The sequence below is a fragment of the Pangasianodon hypophthalmus genome, chromosome 3 (assembly GCF_027358585.1).
Source record: "Pangasianodon hypophthalmus isolate fPanHyp1 chromosome 3, fPanHyp1.pri, whole genome shotgun sequence".
NCBI classification, from domain to species: domain Eukaryota; kingdom Metazoa; phylum Chordata; class Actinopteri; order Siluriformes; family Pangasiidae; genus Pangasianodon; species Pangasianodon hypophthalmus.
In genome coordinates this window covers 18,137,251-18,158,962 of record NC_069712.1, presented here as the reverse complement: position 1 = coordinate 18,158,962, position 21,712 = coordinate 18,137,251, and the positions used below count along the sequence as shown (strand labels likewise).

At 37.4% G+C, this 21,712-nt stretch overlaps 1 protein-coding gene across 3 annotated transcripts; it reads right to left on the bottom strand.

The window, feature by feature from the left end:
* Positions 1-6,098: 6,098 nt before the first annotated feature.
* pitx3 (paired-like homeodomain 3) lies at positions 6,099-19,635 on the bottom strand. Of its 3 annotated transcripts, none has more exons than XM_034302627.2 (4): positions 19,384-19,635; positions 13,032-13,163; positions 9,936-10,141; positions 6,099-7,375 (listed from the first exon to the last, which is right to left on the bottom strand). In XM_034302627.2, exons 1-4 carry the CDS (start codon positions 19,466-19,468, stop codon positions 6,809-6,811), a joined length of 990 nt encoding a protein of 329 aa, XP_034158518.2. In that variant the 5' UTR covers positions 19,469-19,635; the 3' UTR covers positions 6,099-6,808. The 3 variants fall into 3 exon arrangements, with proteins under 3 accessions (XP_034158518.2, XP_026789441.1, XP_053088977.1); XM_026933640.3 differs by having other exon boundaries at positions 19,375-19,628; XM_053233002.1 differs by lacking the exon at positions 19,384-19,635 and adding an exon at positions 19,102-19,368.
* Between the last annotated feature and the right edge of the window lie 2,077 nt (positions 19,636-21,712).

The following is a 21,712-nucleotide window of genomic DNA, read 5'->3' as shown; positions in this document are numbered from 1 at the left end:
ATTTAACATGAGTTTGAATGTGATTGGCTGTTTCTGAACACTGCCACATTCCCAATTATAAAAGGGTGTGCACACTTATGCAAAATGGGTATTGGAAGTTTTTATAGGAAAAACCCCTAAAATAATTCTTTATATGTTGCAATTTCTCAATAAAGGTGAAAAAGGTTCTGACATGGTTTAACTTAGTTTTATTTTTTACATCACAAAAACCTGCCATTTTAAGAGGGGTGTGTAAACTCACTGTAGATATACACACTGATCAGCCATAACACTAAAACCACTGACAGGTGAAGTGAATAACATTGATTATCTCAGTACAGTGGCACCTGTCAAGGGGTGGGATATATTAGTCAGCAAGTGAACAGTCAGTTCTTGAAGTTGATGTGTTGGAAGCAGGAAGAATGTCCAAGCATTTGGATCTGAGCGACTTTGACAAGGGGCAAACTGTGTTGGCTAGATGACTGGGTCAGAGTATCTCCAAAAGGTCGTGTGGAGTGTTCCCAGGATGCAGTGGTTAGTACCTACCAAAAGTGGTCCAAGGAAGGACAACCAGTGAACTGGCAACAGGGTTATGGGCATCCAAGGCTCACTGATGCGCGTGGGGAGTGAAGGCTAGCTCATCTGGTCCGATCCTACAGAAGAGCTACTGTAGCACAAATTGCTGAAAAGGTTAAAGCTGGCTATGATAGAAAGGTGTCAGAACACACAGTGCATCACAGCTTGCTGTGTATGGGGCTGCGTAGCTGGAGACTGGTCAGAGTGCCCATGCTGACCCCTGTCCACCACCGAAAGTGCCTACAATGGGCACATGAGCATCAGAACTGGACCATGGAGCAACGGAAGAAGGTGGCCTGGTCTGATGAATCATGTTTTCTTTTACTTCATGTGGACAGCTGGGTGTGTGTGGGGCAAGCTGGCAGAGGCAGTGTGTTGCTCTGGGCAATGTTCTGCTGGGAAACTTTGGGTCCTGGCATTCATGTGGATAATTTGACACGTACCAGCTACCTAAACATTGTTGCAGACAAGTACATCCCTTCATGGCAATAATATTGCCTAATGGCAGTGGGCTCTTTCAGCAGGATAATGTGCCCTGCCACACTGTAAAAATTGTTCAGGAATGGTTTGAGGAACATGACAAAGAGCTCAAGGTGTTGACCTGGCCTCCAAATTCCCCAAATCGCAAGCCAATCGAACATCTGTATGGAGGCCCCACCTTGGAGGCCCCACCTTGCAGCTTACAGGACATAAAGGATCTGCTGCTAATGTCTTGGTGCCAGATACCACAGCACACCTTCAGAGGTCTTGCCTCGACTGGTCAGAGCTGTTTTGATGGAACAAGGGGGACCTACACAATATTAGGCAGGTGGTTTTAATGTTATGGCTGATCAGTGTGTGTGTGTGTGTGTGTGTGTGTGTGTGTGTGTGTGTGTGTGTGTGTGTGTGTGTGTGTGTGTGTGTGTGTGTGTGTGTGTGTGTGTGTGTGTGTGTGTGTGTGTGTGTGTGTGTGTGTGTGTGTGTGTGTGTAATTGGATAAGAAATTGCAGGAAAGGACCCACACTGCCAGCATCTCTGGTTGTTAACTGTAGTGCACTTTATCACCAGCAGATGGCAGCAGATCAGTGCACATGGGCACTTTGAGCCGGGTAGCCATTTCTTATATGGCTGTCTCTCATAACATGGAGTAAATCATTACTATGATTAAAACATGGAAATAAATATGAAAAAACTTCTGTTTGGTTGTATTTTTAAATACACTGCCATGTAATGCTGATCCCGGTTGGTGGGGACTTTTAAACTCCAGGCTAATCCTGTTTGAGAGTAGCATAAGCTGAGTGTGGAAATGCCTGCACAGGTATTTCATTTAAATCTAGTGAAACACGTGGAGAGCACTTTCATTTACAAAGAGGTACAAGCACACTAAGTCTGTAATTAAATAGTAAACATTTTGTACCCAGGTACACCTTTAACTGTAAAATATATTCCACAGACCCCTTAAGCACAGATTTATTTCATGAACATTATTTAAATGTATGCAGTAATATTTTGTCTCTTTATTGAAGCAATAGAGCTTTTTGTTTCAGGCCCAAGATGACATTATTTATAGGCCTACATCTTTTTGAGTTATTGAGGTATTCAATTCAAGGGACCAGCCAAGCAAGCTAGTAACTGTAAGAATTCAGTAATAAATATAATTACTGATACTAATGAGTTGTGATTTCCATTGCTGTAATAAAACTAAAAAAAAATCACCGACTCCCTGATTACGCTTCAGAGACCCCTGGGGGTCCTCGGGCTCCACTTTGAGAACCACCGCTGAGAACAGACCTCTCCCCAGGTCAGGATAAACTTCATCAAGCTACATTGAGCATTAGGTCCAGCACTGGGTATTATAGGCTTTACTGACCTTTCACTGTAACACAGAGGTGATATACTGTTTGGAGGCAATTTATGTAGAATGACTTTATAAATAAACAGGTACCCATGGACATCTATTTATACACTGGGAAAAAGCCACCTCACCTTTCTATATAAAACACAGTGATGAGTATCACCAGTTATGAACCTGTGAGCTGCATGATATACATCAAGAGGTTTAAATTCAGAGAAAGCAGAATGATTGATATTATTTAATTATGGCTGGTGCTTTGTTTTTCTCCCTCTTGACTGTTTTATTTACTCTTATTTACGCTTATGGTATGTGCATTTACATGTAATCTATTTGTCTAAATTTAACACTGGGACTTTATGTCAATCTTTAGCTTGCATCTTTAATCTGACCACAAACCGTGAGCTGTAGACTGTAAGAGTTAAACATTATCAACCAAGGCAAACACAGGTATGTGTTTATATATTTGTATAATATTTATGTATTATGAATGCTACTGTAGGCCTGCCTTTGGTTATTTATTCAGCAGTGTAACCTATCATAATACAAAGTAAAATTATACGATTATGTATCGTATGATTATGTTTTTTTGTGTACAAGCAAGATAGAGCACGCTGTGGGCTCAAACAGATCCATTCTGTCTCGGGATTTCGCCTCTGGAATTTTAATCCTACCAGTGCATTACAATCAGAGGATGGCCCCAAGAGATCTGACCAAGGCCTTGAGAGGAGAAAGATCTGACTTGCAGATGACCAGAGGTAATGAGAGAAAGACAGATTTACGCAGAAGAAATTCTAGACTATGTGTACAATTCATACGGGATGTTTGAATTATTTATTCATTGTGAGGTATGGTGTCTTAATTATGTTGCGTAGTGCTAAAAATAAAAACGCTAAAACACTGTGCAGGAAATGTAATTTCTTTTTATGCTATGCTCTAAATGAGGATTATAGGAATTAAAGTCTGCCAAAGTGTCTCTCTAGAATTATTAACAAGACAAATTGATCAAAAATAGATGGAAAAACACAGCAGAGTCTCAGTATAATAGATGTTTTATGAACTGTTTGCACGAGCGTGATTGATCGAAGACAGATGGAACTGAATGTGAAGTTTCATCTGTCTTTGATCAATTTGTCTTGTTAATAATTCTAGAGAACCATCCTGGCAGACTTTCATTTCTTTAATCCTCATTTAGAACTTAGTATAAGAAGAAATTACATTTCCTCCACAGTGGGTTTTTTTTTATTTTCAGTGCTAATTATCATGATTAAGACACTCTGTTCAGGCTTCAATAACTTTTATCTAAATTTTCATATTAATTTTGTCTTAGTGCCTGGCCCATGACATGATTTCACTGTAACGTTGATTAAAAAAATGTAATTAGGCTGAGACCTTCAACTACACATGCAATTAGTGAATTAGGGCACTAGCTCTTCATATGAAGCACCCATATCTTTTTGAGTGTGTTATGTAAGATATGACTTTTGATTATGAGTTTTTGATAAAAGGCTTTCATTTCTATGATTGCAAGCCTTCATTCGACAAGTTTCATAATATTCTCTTCTTGTAGTCTTTTTGAGCTAGTTATATCTCAGATATGCATTATTACTAACAGCTAAAGTTATAAATGTCAAGTTCGTTATCACAGAAAAATGTGTTAGATTTTGTGTTTCTGTGCTATTGCTTGACACTGCACTTTGTGTATATTGAATATATATTATTATTTATATATAATGCTGTTTACTAACATTATATGATTTTATATACATATATATATATATATATATATGTGTGTGTGTGTGTGTGTGTGTGTATAATGAAAAAATAGTAAACTATTATTTAAAACAATTTAGCCTTGTAATTTTTTTAATGTGATCAAATATATTTAATGCTATAGTTTGTCTACTTTTTGTCTCTTGATGGGCAGTAAAAGGACAATATATTTCAAAACAAATCTTGTGTTATTATAATTAAAGTAAATTGGCCTTGAGTAAGTTTTAACAGTATCCCTCCTAATCATGCCTCTTTCAGGCAAACAAGCTAACCAAATAAAGATAATCATGTGAAACGGGTCATAGAGGATTAAAAAGTAAACATCAGTGCAGGGCTTGATTGGGTATAATGGGGTATAATTATTATTTTTTGCAGTTTTGTTTATAATACAATTACAATAATTCCTAAGGTAACTTTTAAATTATATACTATATCTACAGAATATGAGTCTGTTAATTACCAAATTTAATTTACCTAACAAGTACTACTTATTGGCTTAATTTGGAAATAAATATAGCTGTACAGGTGACGCAGATCTCTCAGGTGATCGTTACTCTTCTTACCAGTTCAAAAGGTTTTTTTGGGCCAGGGGTCATGACTACTGTAAATGTGTTTTCTTTCTAGTTCACACTTCAGTGAGATATTGATTCAGAGTGCTGAGAGAGGAACATCAGTGTGACCAAGCTTTGTCTGAGAATACAGATCACACACACACACTCGCACCCACGCACCCACGCACGCACACACTATTTGTAGCCACTGCAAGCATTTATTTTCTACAAATGAGTTTGACTTCTTGATCTCCCAATACTACAAAGAGCTTAATTTTGTCATTTTATTTCCACTATTCAGTGTGTTATCATCTGCACACACTATTCACTGTTAATCACATTGGGCTCCATTGTCTTCTGATCCAGTCTTCTGTGGTATTCTGTTGTGATGCTGGTAAGTACTATTTTGTAGGAATGGTCACTTTATTATGATGAATCAATATGCAGAAAAGTTTAAAGTTGAGCTAATAAATGCTAATATTGTTGTGTGGTGTGTGTTTTGTTTTTAAGACACATTTTTGAGAGATAACACAACAAATAGCTAAAAGAAACAAATTGACATCCACTCTATCCAGTCCAGATGAAGTTTGTACTACTTTGTAAGGAGTAGTTGTTGTAGTTGTAGTAAGTATATGCACAGAGCATAATTACAGATCTTGTTTGATGATTAACAATAAAATAATATAGCTGAAATTTTCCCACCGAAAAGTATTCCCTGTATAAGTATTCTGGGTAAACAAGTGGAGAAACTGAACTGAAAGGTCTGAAATAGTGGAATGTTTCTGTGGACAGCTGAAGGTTCTCAGGTTTAGTTAGGCTGCGGCTGGAAGATTGGGCACTGTGGCACTCTGGAGTGATGCCTCTTATGTGCTTACGTAATGTTGGCCACGTTCCCTCTGAGAGACAAGGCGCAACACCAAGAATCCCCTCCACCCTCCCATTACAGGGTATTCACGATAAAGTGCCGCTCGCAGCCCGGGGAGGACTCTACAAGCGTGTAGGTCAAACAGATCAGTGACGAGTCACCAGGAACATCTATATCTTTCCATCTCCCGCTCTATATCGCCCTTGTTCCCGCTGTATGATGTTGTAATGGAACTTAGGGAACATTGCTATTAGCTGACAAGTACAAGGAGAGAACACTCCCTCAGGTTTTGTCTTGATGTGACGACAATCATTTAGAGCGCTAATAGGTTCACTGAACTCTATTTTTTTTGAGGGTGTTACTCATTAAAACAAATAATTCTTTATTTTCATTTTAATGAGACAAATCAGGCTACACCAAAAAGTTTTTTTCAACAACTGCACTCTTACATACATTATTTTACAGTCATAGACTCCCTTTTTAGAACACCACACAAAACTATATTCAATGGCTTTTTAGTTACTTATTTAAAAAAAAAAAAAAAAAAAACCTTGAATGTTCTATGTTTCAGCAGAGCTGGAACTTATTTTTACTCTTGAACTTATTTGTCTTTCTCTCAAACTACTCATTGCTACTTCTTCTGTCTTGACAGCAACCTTTGACACGACCTCTTAGCCTAGGTGAATGGAATTCACAACAAAGATTAAAATTCCTTTAAAATCCACATTTATCCAGGTTCTGCTCTTGAGGAACATGCTTAAATCAGTCTTTAAAATACTACATTTCATAGATATTTTTATCACATACAAAACAGAAAGCCATTATATACATCCATTTGCCTGTATTGCAGACACATGTGCCTCACTGTGGGCTTGTGGCGAATGTATTCTGGACACTTTTCCTTGCAAGGCTTTTCTACCAATGCAGTAAAAAGCATTCCATCCTCTTCTTTGTAATTCACTCTAGTCATGCTGGAGAGAATAGTTTAGAGATCCACTTGGTCAGTTCAAAAGCCAAGTGTCATGATCAAGTCTTTTAAGTCATGGTCCATTTTGAGTTAATTTCTCTTTTATTTCCTCATGAATCGTATTCCTATGGTCTCAGTCATTTTCGAAAGTTGCATGTTTGTAGCCAGTCCATATTGCTGGTTGATGCCTTAGAATGAAATGGCAGATTAGATCAGTAGTGGGTTTAAGGACAGGATGGGAATTATCTCATATGAGCAGAAGAGATTCATACAGGCCGATCTACTGCATACTGGCATGGGCTTAAGTTAGATACAGGGTTTTGCACAGCCGGGTACGCAAAGTTGGTGTGTTGTTTGGCTTTGAGCCGGAGACTAGCCAGGCTGGAGTTACAAGTGTCTCTGTACATGTAGGGGCTGCCCGTGGTGGCGTAGGGGCAGGTGGCCGCTGACACTGCCACTGTGTTGAGCGTAGGGCTGTTCAGATTGTTCAAGTTGCCCAGGTTATTCAGGCCTGATCCCGGCACCCCTGTCACTGCTGAGGGCACCATGGAGGAGGCCATATTCATGGAGGGGATGGAGTTGGGCGGGGAGAACATGGGCTGCGAAGACAGGGGGCTAACATTCATAGAGTTAAAGAAAGGGAAGCTTTTGGCTGATAAGGGGCTGCTAGCCAAGCTCTTGGTGGCCCAGTTGTTGTATGAATAGCCAGAGTACATATCATCATATGGCTGCATGAGTCCATTAAACTGGGCACCAAAGCCATTCTTACACAGCTCAGCCTGCTGGTTCCTTTCTCTCTTTCTCCACTTGGCACGACGGTTTTTAAACCATACCTGGATTAAGAGACAAAGAAAGAAAAAAAGTTAAAACTACAAGCTATATACAGTAAGTTTTAAGTTTCACAATATTAATTATACAAAAAAATCAATAATTAGATTTTTTTTAAATGTATGCTGTATTTTTTTTTGCAAGGTATGTGTAACAAAACCAAAACCAGCCCAAAAAACAGCCCTGACCCTGTATTATAATCACTATTACCACTGCCAAATATAATGCATTATTTTAAAAGTTATGTTACATATTATGTTACATGTTATGTTTATTATGTTACATATGCTTTTTCAAAGAAACAGTACTAAATGCTGTTTTTTGTTGAAAGCCTAAAAATGATCTTATATTGTTTCATATGTCATAAATAAAGAACACCAGAATGACTAAACCAATTCTCTGTCACACAACAAGCACATTCACTAAAAAGCAGCCTTCTAGTTTAATATGACCATGGTTACAATCAGTTTATAGTGATAAACCATTTCATCTGTTAATTCACTTCTTTCTGATCATAAATTCACATACAAGCGTAACAGCCCGTGCATTTATGCATTGCATTAAATCAACCCCACCCTGTTTATTGCACTTGTAACTACATTAATATAATTAATGTATGTAAAATATTCAACTCCTATACCACAGACACTAAAATTAACGTGCAGCAGGAAGACAAAAATATGCCAATTCCACAGTAAAACTGCAGATCTGGCAATCCTAATAATAAGTAGATCAAGGACAAAATATTTTCTTTTTTTAATATTTCAGCAGAAAATTAGAAAAGTAAAAGAAGGACAAGTTCTACTAGGAATTATCAAACCATATTAAGGCTGATTAATTAAACTAAATTATTGCCCTATTATGAGCTACGTCTGAGAGAATCGTCGGGAGAGATCTCTCTGCACATTAGTCAAATTTAAAGTCCTATTTTTAGAGGTTGTAGGTGGATTAAAGTTTTAATTGCTAATTTTAAAGGCTAATATTGAATTTAGCTCCTCAAAATCTGTTTTCTTAAGCATACATTGAGCTGAATTGCAGAGGAAATTTGATGGGTAAAACTCCATTTGTTATTCATAATGAAACAGTGAATATTTGGAAATCTCTCTAATTGTCACTAACAGATGGCCTCTTGATGACATTACGGCTTTATCTTTGATCTGTCAGATGCTAAAAAGAGCAAGCAGAAATGTTAACTATTGCCTATGACTGAAATCTGTGATATGTGATGGTTTAAAACTTGTCTGAGTGACATTATGGAAGTCTTGCCGTAGTAATGAGAAGCTCATTTGGACAAAAAATAGTGTAATATACCACATAGTTTCATTATGCCACTAGTTTATTTTAAGGGATGTGGAATCCCCCACTCTTTGAAACATGTTTGCAATGATATCAATGGTGTTTAAGGCTTCACAGAAATAACTGAATATCAAATGCTAGCTGGATTGCCAGGGTTTCTCTGGTCTTAATTTAGGTTCTCAGCTGTTTCATGATTCACTGAATCAACATTATATTTGCATAAAGTTATTTGTCATAACAATAAATTTCTATATTCTTATTCCCGGGAGAAAAAACATATCACAAAAACTGCAGGATCATGAAAAAAATCTTTATATAGTACAATTAAGCTATTTTTAATATATGATGATGAAGTCTTCCATAAAATAGCCAGTGAACAGTAATAGTAACATGACAGGGATTTTCCTGAAAAAAAAAATCCCTCATTGTCCAGCGTGGCTTTAGATCAGGGTCATGATTTAGGTTTGGAGAGTGTATTAGGAACACATAGTCATTCAATTGCATAAATCAACATGACAGAAGAAGCATTCAGAATATGTTGCAGGAGCGAATGTCCTGCTAGGATTAGTGGGATACATACAGGGTTCAGGAGGCCACTGATAGACATTAGGACAGGGACAGCGCCAGCCCTGTTGTTCTTTCAAAATAGCCAAGACTGCATGCTATGTGACCTTTCCTCTGTCCAGCATGAATCTGATCCTTTAGATGTCGGGCAGGCATGAAGCCAGTGAATGTGCTGTCATCCATCAGGCTAGCAGCCCACCTGCTTTATTCTCTACTACGCTGCAATAACTAAAAGTCCTGGCTGAGATTTGAGAGGAATAGCACTGAATTTGCATATGAGTAGTATGTGTCTAATAAAGGTATGTTGTGTAACATTTGCATTAGACCACATATTGTGTTATACTAAAGTGGTTTCTGATAAACTGAAACAGTGTCTGAACTGATATTTGATCACTTTAGCATTTTATCATTTTATAATTATATGTAAATGTATATCACCTAAAATTTAGAAACTGATGATTATCAAATTCTAAATTGTGAAACAGTAGTGTTTCCATATTAATGTCTCTATATCAAAGACAACTTGAGAGTAAGCGTTTAGACTAAAATCCTTTAAATCTTCTCTCAGTGATATAGTAGTTGCTGATTAATTGTAGATTTTCACTACATTTCTGATGACAATTACCTCTTTACATCATTAAACAGCTGTAAGTGTTACTGAGTTGTGCTCAGTTTCTGCAGCTCAGAGCGTCACTAGACACATACCCTCACTCGTGCTTCTGTGAGATTTGTCCATACGGCGATTTCCTCTCGTGTGCTCATGTCTGGGTAACGGTTTCTCTGGAAGGTGGCCTCCAGTTCCTGTAGTTGCTGGCTGGTGAAATGTGTCCTCTGCCTGCGCTGCTTCTTCTTCAAAGAGCCGTCCTCAGGGTTTGATTCATCTGTCTGATTTTGATGGGACTTCTCTGTGTCTGCATTTTAAAAAATAAATATATTATTGAAATTCGGATTATTTGTGCACCGTTTGCTTTTTACAAATTATTTTTTTATAAATGCTCCTAGACAAATTTAATTTTGCATGAAAAAAGGATGCATGGGAAAATTGCCTTTTCATGAAAGGCTACCCACCAAGAAATAAAGAGTGACACAAAACAAAGTAAACAGCAAGACCAAACAGCATTTGTTATGTCTGGGGAAAATCCTCCCTCACCAGAGCAGTTCTGCAAATTGAAGACCTCACAGAAGGAGCTAAATTAGCTGGCCGCATAATCCCTGGATCAGGCATTAGTGACAGGGCAGGTTTGGAGCTGTTTGGCATGGACTTAACTGCAGAAGCATTTCTAAATCAGCAAGCTTTCCAGTACACCACAATTCTCCATAGATCAGTATGCCTTTTTCAGCACATTAATGTGCATTACTGTATTTTAAATAGAAAAAAATCTGTTGCAGGCAACTCATCCTATCACAATTTTAATAATTTTTACTTAACAGTTCTGTAAAGTCTACAGACACAAAGATTCACACACACATACACACACACACACACACACACACAGATTCAGATCTTGACTTCTGATAACAGTCAGCTCTTACAATACACTGCTAAGATTATGACATGTTCTTTCCCATTAAATTACACTGATTTCTCTTTGGTGTGTGGAAAAACCATCGAACATTTCACTGGAAGAATGCTGGCTTGCTCTGGGGCCTGAAGTCTTGTTATAGGTGGATTTATGTGTGTGCCGCATCCCTTGTCACATTTGGCTCCAATTAAATATAAATTTATCTGCAGCCCCTTGACTGTCCATCAAATTACAGCATTAGTGAATATACGTCCCATAAGGCCAAATATGAACCTCTCAGTTGAGCTATATAATGATAAAACAAGAAACACAACCCTCAAAAATATCCTAAGCGGCTTTGTATGTGCGCTGTGGGATGCGAATGAATGCATGACCTGTTTTTAAGCAAGTAAATGAAAATGAATTGACAGAATGAGCAGAGGGATATTTAGGGGATATTTCCAGATGTATTTACAGTGATTATTTATTGATGAAATGTAATATCTTTGGAACTTGTCCCACACATATTGTCACAAATAATACAACAAATATGGTTATCTCTGGTAAACAGTAAAACCAGCAAAACAATAAAAACAAATGACAAAATAAAAATAACAACAAGATGCAATAAATTCAATTACAATTAAGTTACAATTAGATAAGTTTTTTTAAATAACTGAAAAATTTGTTCACTGGTAAAGTGCTGTTTCAATATTACATTCCAAAGCTTCCCTTGCTTGCTTGTTCCAGATTGTTCCATAAACTCAAATACACCCACTTTTCACTTTTCAGCTTCTTATCTGTTCTCATGCTTATGATTTATAATTTTGTTTGAAAGTATCAGCCACAATAACTGTCAGTATTTTTAGATTAACTATCTATTTACTGTTTACTTTTAATTGACAGTTAACTATATTAACTATCAATATTTTATCTTTCCCTTTAGACATGAACCTGCAAAACTCTTGCTTTATAAAACTAATAATATAAATAATAATATTTTCATCCCCACTTTGTTCCGTCGGTGTTGTCTTCAAAAAATACTGTATTACAGTCTCTTTTTGGAAAAGACTAGAAATAATAAAAGATGATATAATATGCTGTTTATTTGTTATTAAAGCATATGTGTTGATGCAGAGTTAAATATAAAGTGCTGGTCGTGATTAGGTGGTATTATACGCAACAAAATTTTGTACCACTTTTTTTTTTTTTTTTTTTGGTAAAATTCAGAGATCTAAAATAAAAAATAAATGTAAGATCTCTGCACTGAAATGATTTTGCTATCCTGCAGTCATGCTTTCAAAATATAACCCGCTATACTTCACGGACCATGTGGAAAAACGGCTGCTTTTTGGATTTGCACCATTAAACCCAACCTCACACCGTTACCGCATGAGACACACATCCCCAATCAAACTGCTTTAAAACTGCTAGTGAGGATGAGGCTAGATTTCAAGTTGACGTGTTCAGTCTAATCAGAAGGTTTAGAAAGGTGATCTGCTGTCACTAACATCATAATCTGATCATCAGTAGATCAGAATCAAAGTGCAGAAATAGATCATGATACACACTATAGATATTCCTGTTCTGGTCTGAAGCCATCTCATCCCACAGAGAGAGAGAGAGAGAGAGAGAGAGAGAAACAATATCTTAAACGCAATCCTAAATTCAGGTATTCAAGTAGTAGAAAACAATCGAAGCTTTCGGTTATTTACATCTGTCGTGCTCTAGCTTCATGGCATGTAGCGGTGTGATGTATGTAGCTGAGGCTGGTTGTGTGATGTGAGTGAGGATGTAGACTGTAAAGAGTCCTGATTTAACATCCGCCTGCGTAACACCAACACTGAGATGCGACGTCCAAAAGCGCATAATAACATAGATCATCAAAACATGTGGCTTATTATTATTATTATTATTATTATTAGTGTGTGTGTGTGTGTGTGAAATATTCTTCACTAATTTCTCTTTCTATTTATTGCGGCACTTTTGTCTAGCTATATGCAGCCAGTATAGATCCTGGATGAATGAATTTGAATTTGTAGCATAACTCTGGCCCTCGATGTGGTGTGTGTGAGGAGTGAGAGAGTGAGTGAGTGAGTGAGAGAGAGAGAGTGAGTGAGTGAGTGAGTGAGTGAGTGAGTGAGAGAGTGAGAGAGAGAGTGATCTGAGTGAGAGAGTGAGTGAGTGAGAGAGTGAGTGAGAGAGAGAGTGAGTGAGTGAGTGAGTGAGGGAGTGAGTGAGAGAGAGAGTGAGTCAGAGAGTGAGAGAGTGAGAGAGTGTTCGGCTTCAGTGCACTGACCGCTGGTGTCCTGGCCTTTACACGCCGCGTCGTGTTGCGGGGTGCCGGAGTCGGACAGAGACAGTGCGGGGCTGCGGGCCTCGGCGTCCGCCAGCAGATTAAACTCCATCCCCACACACACACCCACAGGCTCTGCAAAACACCACAAAACACACACACTTCAGTCACTGTCAGGAGCTTACACTACAGTAAATAAAACAAAATAACATTCGGAAAAAGAAAAACAGAGCAATAACATATTGTTCTCTTTTCTTTGCAATAACAATAACAATATGTATATATATATATATATATATATATATATATATATATATATATATATTCGTTTTCCTGCGACTGAGCTTGTCAGAATTTCCGTCTAAAACATCACGAAACTTCATGACTGTAGGTCTATCTCTCCTTCTCCTCCTTCACAAAAATATTTTCAGCCTGTGTACCCCAATGCGGGTAATTCTCTTTACCTTCGTTATTTCGCTAATATGGCCAAATGAAACTCGTGTTCATTTTTAACTTCATGTAGCCTAGGCTGAGATTATGCCTTGAAAATATATCACATCTTACCGCTGATCTGTAGACCTGCAGACCTGCAGACCTGTCTAAAGCAATGCGCACAAACCAGGACATTTACACCCGAGTGTGTGTTTGATAATATCAGCTCCAGGTTTCGGAATTAAAGCATAAAAGCTTAAATCATCATTAAAATCGACAAATTGAAAAGATCAAATAAATAGAGTGGAAAATTAAATCAATCAATAGAGAATATACTTTTATAAACAACAACAACAGCAACAAAACACCATCAGTGATATAGTTTAAACAGAGACATCTACCAACAAGGCCCCAGTTTCCCAAAAGCATCCTAAATTTTAGACCGTGTTAAACAGAGAGAGAGAGAGAGAGAGAGAGAGAGAATAAGAGAGAGAGAGAGAGAGAGAGAGAGAGAGAGAGCTCAGTGTGATGCTCACTCTACCATTTAACAAGCTGCAATCCTTTTAAGGAAACTCAGTCGTGATCGAACACCAACAAACCTATAAACACAATTAATCTTTATATTTATAAAAGAAAAGATTGTCTACTGCTGTGTCTAAAAAAATCACTATTGTAAGGCGAAGCGCAAATCCATGACACCGTAATGGAAGCTAAAATAACAGCTCGTTTATTTATACAACAGCAGTTAACACCTTACATATGAGAGAATCAGTCCCTTAACGCCGCACTGCTATAACCTCTGAAGTGCCCTAATGGTTCAGTTTCGCCTACAAGCTGCCAGAAAGCCAGACTGGAAGACTATATTAATCTATAAAGCCCTTCAGACTGCAGTCCTTCCATCTGCCTGGAAAAGAGCAAGAGGAGGATCCAGCTCATTCTAATTTGTCTTTTAATTATGGAGCTGTATAAAAAATAGCTGTTAATCTGTAAAAATTAATTGTAACATTCAGATAAATATCTTTCAGAAAACAAAACATTGCTTCCAATGAAGCAGACTTCCAAAAAGATTTCAAGATAATGCATATTTAAAAAGAATTCAAGAACATAACTGAACATAACCCACAGCTAAATGCAATATGATTATACTTTATGATCATACAGTATGATTGCTTACACGTGTGTTCACTAGTTTTGCATTAATGAAAAACTAAACTAAACATAACCCCCCATCAATTACCTTCTCGTTAGATAATCATCAGCAAATTTAAAATGTAAACTAAATGAAAGAATTCCGCCATAAAATCATATCGATTGCTATTAATATGATTGCGTTTATTTTAATGAGAACGGTGGATCAGCGGGACAGATACTACCAGTGATACATGACAGACAAGGAAAACTATATTAATTTATTATTATTATTATTATTATTATTATTATTATTATTATTATAGGGCATAGCGCCTTTCCCAGGCTCAAGGTTGATTTACAAATTGAACAAATAAAGTAAAATGTATAGAATTAACATAATGATTCAATCGTTAGTATTAGTATTTACTTGCTTATTTATTTTTCCATTATTATTATTATTATTATTATTATTATTATTATTATTATTATTCCATTTATTATTTTTTATTCATTCATAAATATGCAGTTCATGTCTGATGCCTAATATATATATATATATATATATATATATATATATATATATATATATATATATATATATATATATATATATATATATATATATATGTGTGTGTACATGTAAATATATATATCCTGGGATACACAACGCACAGATGTTGATGATCACTCAGTTTTTAATATGCCATTGTAACAGAATATGTACTGCTCTTGACTGCATTGACTGATGTGTGTGTGTGTGTGTGTGTGTGTGTGTGTTTGTATGTGTGTAGCGAGAAAAATCTCTCGAAACAAGTGCCAACTATTACCTCTGAGAGTGAAACTCCTAAAGCTCTAACAGGAAACCCAGCCCAGTCAGACAGTACGGGTTTGAGACTTTATTAAAAACTCACTGGCTGTGACAGACGGCATCATAAAGGACAAAACATAACCTGTCTTTTTTTTTTTTTTTGTCGGTAAAATATTAAGAATGCTTCATTTCAGCAGAGCATATAAATACAAAACATGAATTTCGAGGACTGGCCAGAATGAATGAACAGGATTTTGTTCACCCGCTGAGCTACAGTTACTGGAGGTCATGTCAGTTATTATTATTTTTGATTACTTTAGTTATTTTGACGGAAGAAGAAGTCATGGACCTCCTCCGAGTGAAGACACAACATTCACATTCATCTCCACATACTGAACATGTTACAGACCTAGTCTAGTTCAGCTTTAAAAATACAAAGGTAAATAAACTAGTAGGTTAATACGAGAATGATATGTAGCATAATAATAATAATAATAATAATAATAATAATAATAATGGTGATTATTATTATTATTATTATTATTACTACTACTACTATTATTATTATTATTATTATTATTATTATTATTATTATTATTGTTATTATTATTATTATTATTATTTACTATAACAGAATTATAGCCTACATGCGCTAAATATGTTTTCTTTGTTAAATCCAGTTTTATAAGCTAAATGATTGCACCATGTCTCCAACATTAAACAGATATTCTGATTAAGATGTTAGGACACTCTGACCTCCATGTATTTTACAGGCGCTATTATGGCCAGCTTCGCCATTTGGTATTCAGTAGCCGACCACTTTTATTAGAATAATTGTAATGGTTTGCACTGAGCTGGCCTCGCGCACGTTCACGCTTGATTTTACAACTTGCCAATGACACAGGCATGAACTGCACTTCCTGTAGGTTCATATGCAGTACCTTTAAGGGTTCCGAAAGAACAAGAGACAACCGAAGAAACCTGAAAGCTTCTAAATGTTCGAAGAGTTCACATACTGCCATGAGATACTTGTGCTTTTCTTTCCCGACTTTTCAATCATGTGCATAAGCAAAGCTCTGGTTTACTTGCATGGGTTAAAAAAGTAGCATGTGTGTAAAGAAATGGAAACTAAACAAGTAGCTCAGTCCAAGCAGGCTCCATGCAGCCGTCGGGGTACATCCACACGGTTTAAAACCCGCAGCTGAGAAGCTGATATATGCGATATGTATATGGCAATCTGGTTTAAGAAATAGATATAAGAGCAGAGAAGATAACAGAGGGGGAAATCCTCTAATTTTTCTGGAGATTGTTGAGTCCATCTGTTGGTTCGACCAAGGCAGACTAAGCACATTTCCATTGGCAGCGTTATTAGGCTGGGAATTATTCATAAACGCGTCCAGAATTAATTCCCTGGATTAAGAGTTGATTAAGATGTGTGTCACTTTGCTGTCTGAGAACTTATTAAGGGCCCACTCGAGCCGGCGGCAGATGGAATTTCTACCCAATGTTTGTAGATGTTAATTTCCACCCTCCTAACATCCATTTGCATTTGCCTGTGTGTGTTAAAGCTGCAGCTCTACATATCCGTGAACTGGGAGATGCACGGCTAGCAATATAACTCTGCCAATGTTTATTCAGGCACTTTTAATCTTTGTGCTGGGATACAGATGTTTTTGCTGTAGGGACGTTAAACACCACATCCCAAAAAACAAAACATATCAAAACACTGCAAATGCGGATTCATTTTTTTAATGGGAAAAGGATTGAGTGGCAGTGAAATTAGACTAAACTGTCACTTTATTGCATCCTATCTGAGCTTTCTGTTGAACCTGGAACTTGAGACTCAGTCCAGTTTACTTGATGTTTTCTAGCCTAAAGTATAGGTTTATATTACTGTGCATTGCTTTAGTGATCCTGTGCAAATGTCACGACAGTCTAGTTGTGGATTTATTCATTTATTACCCTAAATTCGAGAGTTTACAGTGCAGTGTGCTGTAGTCCAGAGAAGCAGATCCCAGTCAGGGGAAACTGATGGGCCACAGCTGAGCTCGAGCTGACAGGGATTTATTCATTACGTCACGCATGATAATGTCCACGAGGTCGCTTAACCTGCGCGTGAAAGCTTAAACAGGCCCGAGGCGTGCTACAGGTCCAGCCTGTACCCCAACTACACTCCATTAAACTCAGCCTCATGCAGCTTCTACTACAAGTCCTTTCATAAAAACTGACCCTTTCCCAAAATTCATCGCTTTCACAGTCTACATCACTGCGCATTTAATGCAGCACTTGCTTACATGGCACGAGCTTGCAGCCACCAAACTGGAGTCTTAGAGTATTTTATAATATCTTCCAAGCAATATTAATGGGACTTTGCAAATTCGCTAAATAACAATGAACAATGCACATTGCTCTTCGTTACAAGACTAAACCTTGCCTGAACCAAACGCAATAGATTCATTCAAGCGGTAGAGCTCTTGCTATATAAAGTATCAAAGCATTTACAAATGAAATGAAATTTTTAATCGAGCAGGAATATCCCATTTCATAAAACAGTGGTGCTGAAATATCAGTGGAATTGGAATAATTCACACCAATTCTTTAATTACAACAGAAAACTAAATGACATTTTAAATAAACTGTATTATATAAAAAAATACTAATGGAATATTATTGTAGTCTATATTTATTTCCCATGTGTTCCTTTATTATTGGTAATTTGTGCGTACAACTAGACTATCCCGCAAAATATATTATACAGCTCAGAAGAGTGCAAATCAAAAAATCCTCCCTGTGTCCAAAACTTCTAATTTTGCTGATACACAAAACTGATTCATTGTTGTTAAATATATATAAATAAACATAAATATCAGATTATTGTCGCCTATAAATGCATCTTTAAGAGTTGAAACAAGGATATAAATACACTGAAGGAAAAAAAAAACAAGATAAAATACAGCCTGACTAGACAAGATAATAGGTAATAATAATAATTAATAATAACAGTAATAATGGTAATAATAAATCGAAGCTGATTAATAATGTACAATTACCCAGACAGCGGAAGATTCAGGGACGAGCATGGCTGAATTTAGTCTTATAAGACTGAGTTATGAAAATGTCAGTGTATTATCCGACCTGTAACAGCCACGGTTTAAGGTCTTCATGTTATTGCAGCTTGTGCCAATGATGTTGAATGATGTGTGACATTTTCATGCTGGACCCAGAGTGGCTCATGTTAAGTTCTGGTCCATGTGATGGCCCGGTTCTTTAAGGTGGGGTTGTGGCTGTATGCTGACAGGCAGATCCGGATGCAGTGGCCATGCAGGAGCGCGTGGGCCACAGGACAGTGGAACCCCGGCACTCCTCCACCTCTGTGCTAACTGACCAGGATCATAACTAAAATTACCGGGGAAATCTCAGAATAAATGAGAAGTCATGACTGATACGCATGACTGATCCCGCACAAATTGCACAAAAAAGTCTATAGTCTATATACAAATTTATATTTATTAGGGTTTAACACTTTGTGATTTATGTTGACGCATTAATGAACTTTTGTTCGGTTATAAATTCAGCACCATCCTGGCATCATCTGAGCAAGTTTGGAGATAACCAGAGTCTTGGTTTAAGCTCTTTGCAATTTCTATTCATTAAAATGATTTGCAAATGAAATGAGGTTATGCAATTAGGCTGAATATTTACATGTAGAGTAGCGAGCATGTATCAGTGCAGAATTTGCGCATTTCCTCAGGCCCTGGATGATCATGTCTGCTTCAGCGCGATGATGAAGGCATGCTGTTTATCTCCCTCCTGCAAACACAGCTCCACATCCCAGACTGCATGCAGGCTAGATGCGCAGCGGTGCATTTAAAAGCTTTCACATGTAGCAGACACAGCAGCGCTTCTCTCTACGTGTTTACAAGCTTTCGCTCTCTAGCACTGCGCACTTTTATGGAGAATGGAGCTTTGACTTACGTTAAATACCTCTTTTGTGGAAGTAATCCCCGAAAAATGTAACTTTGCTGTGGCTGAGCTGCTGTCCTGAAATGATGTACCGATCAACCGTCATGTAGAAAGTTTCCTGGACTGCAAAGAAAGATGAGAAAGCTCACGTTTCCAGGTCTGACATTTGTCTGTCATGAGCGGTGCTGGAAAAAGTGCAGGCTCGATCCCCACACGCAGAGAGGGACTGACTTTATGCTAAACCTTGTGCGACAGGTCCGCGACAGAAAAGACTGCCCACCCCTTTCTCTCTCTCTCTCTCTCTCTCTCTCTCACACACACACACACACACACACGTTTGTAATTTCTTTGTGGGGTGTTTCCACTCGCCTGTGTGTTACAGTAGCTAAATTTATTCTATGCCTATACCTACCCTTAACCCTAATTTTAGTAACTTAAAAGAAATCTTTTAGCTCTTTTTCAAAACAAAACCTTTAGTGTTTGTCAAAAAAAAAAAAAGAAAAAAAAATCACCAATTTTCCAGCCAAATGTCCGCACAAGGTCAAAACTGTCACATATTCCTATCATTATGTAGCTATTTGATCCCTATTAAGAGATAAAGCATGCCCACCCCACACATTCAGCCCCAGTCACTACATGGAGTAATTCAGATGATTCTCCTCTCTAAAAGACCTGGTTTTCAGCCAGAACTCCCAAGTAGCCCACACAATAGGAGCACTCATAGGACAGACAAGGCATTTTACGCACAAAAATTGTCGTTTTTGTAGCCCAACAATTGAAAACCTTTGATATAAAGCCTTCTTAAGTATAGCTTGTGTGTCATTTCAGTATCATGTAATAAATTACTTGAGACTATAAAGAAGACCCATTTGTAAAAAATTGCCCATGTAGAATGTAGTGTGTGTAGTCTGAACATGTAGGAGCATGTAGTAATCTTCAGACTGTTGGCAGAGCTAGGAAAGCCTCCGGGATTAAATATGTTTATGTTATAAAACATACAAAAAGACAGTTCTCACACATAGTGTGCAGTGAATGGTCTTCAGTCATTATCACAGGGATTATTAAGGGCATGGTCTTGATGCTAGTCCTCCTTGCAAATACTAATTACTGTTTGATTCTAACATGGAAGCCATTTTGGGAATTGTACAAATTTTTTCAAACAGTGCATGACAATCTCACTAATGGTAATTTGTGAAAGGCCTTATTTTTCACAGAATGCTGTTCATCAGGACTAATGTTTTCAATTCAGAAGCACTGAAACTGACCACACGAGGTAATTCCTTGCACCCTATGAGTATCTTCAAAATGGACCTATGGGCTTTCTGTTCTGTATGCAAAAATGGGCTTTTCCCAAATTGTTTCATTAGGACTTTTTTGTTTTATAATATTGTTCAGGAATCTTTTAGGTTGGCACAGACAGATCTGAACAGATTGAACAGATTGAATTTGTCCAAGTTTGAACAGGATAAGTTAAATGGATAAATCATATAGTAAATAGGATATCATCCCAAATTAAAATGTAAGCCCTGAACTTCACCAAGCATCATTGGGCCTCATTTATCAAACTGGATACAAACAGATTTACTCGTAAATCATTCACAGGAACCTTTACACAAGAAATGTGATATCTATGAAAATCTGGCTAGTTTGAAAAAAACTTTGGTATCGCATGACACTTTCTGAGTTTGTGTAAATTTACTTGTAAGGGGACTCCCAAATGTGAACCATGATTGATCGGCTTCAAATCGGCTGGGGTGAGATACTGCAATTATATACACTCAATGCCCACTTTATTAGGAAAACATGTTTACCTTTGGAATTGGAACAAACATTGCCTGGTGTTTTTCCAGTCTTCAGCTGTCCAGTTTCATTGCACCTGTGTCCACCATAACCTCAGATTTCTCTTCTTGGTTGACAGAGGTGGAAGCCAGTGTGGTCTTCTGCTGTTATAGCCCATCTGCCTCAAGGTTTGATCTGTTGTGTTTTCTGAGATGCTTTTCTGCTCACCACAGTTGTAAAGAGTGGTTATTTGAATTACTATATACTTCCTGTCAGCTCAAATCAGTCTGACAGTTCTCTTCTGGCCTCTCTTACCAACAAGGTGTTTCCACCCACAGAACTGCTCACTAGATGTTTTTTGTTTTTCTCACCATTCTTGCCAGGCTCAGAGTCACTGAGATTGCAGTTTTTCCCAAATTCTGATGTCTGATGTGAACATTAACTGCAGCTCTTGACCTGTATCTGCTGCCGCATGACTGACTGATTGGATAACTGCATTGAATGTGCAGATGCACAGGTGCAAATATATACAGATTATGTTATGTCAAATTTAAATAGGTTATTTCATTTA

Excerpts from the sequence above, each read along its gene's own strand:
- pitx3 (XM_034302627.2), bottom strand. The coding sequence starts at position 19,468 with ATGACGGTTGATCGGTACATCATTTCAGGACAGCAGCTCAGCCACAGC. Across the intron at positions 13,164-19,383 it reads GGATTACTTCCACAAAAGAG|AGCCTGTGGGTGTGTGTGTG; the intron begins GTATTTAACGTA and ends GGTGTTTTGCAG. Across the intron at positions 7,376-9,935 it reads TCACAGAAGCACGAGTGAGG|GTATGGTTTAAAAACCGTCG; the intron begins GTATGTGTCTAG and ends CTCTTAATCCAG.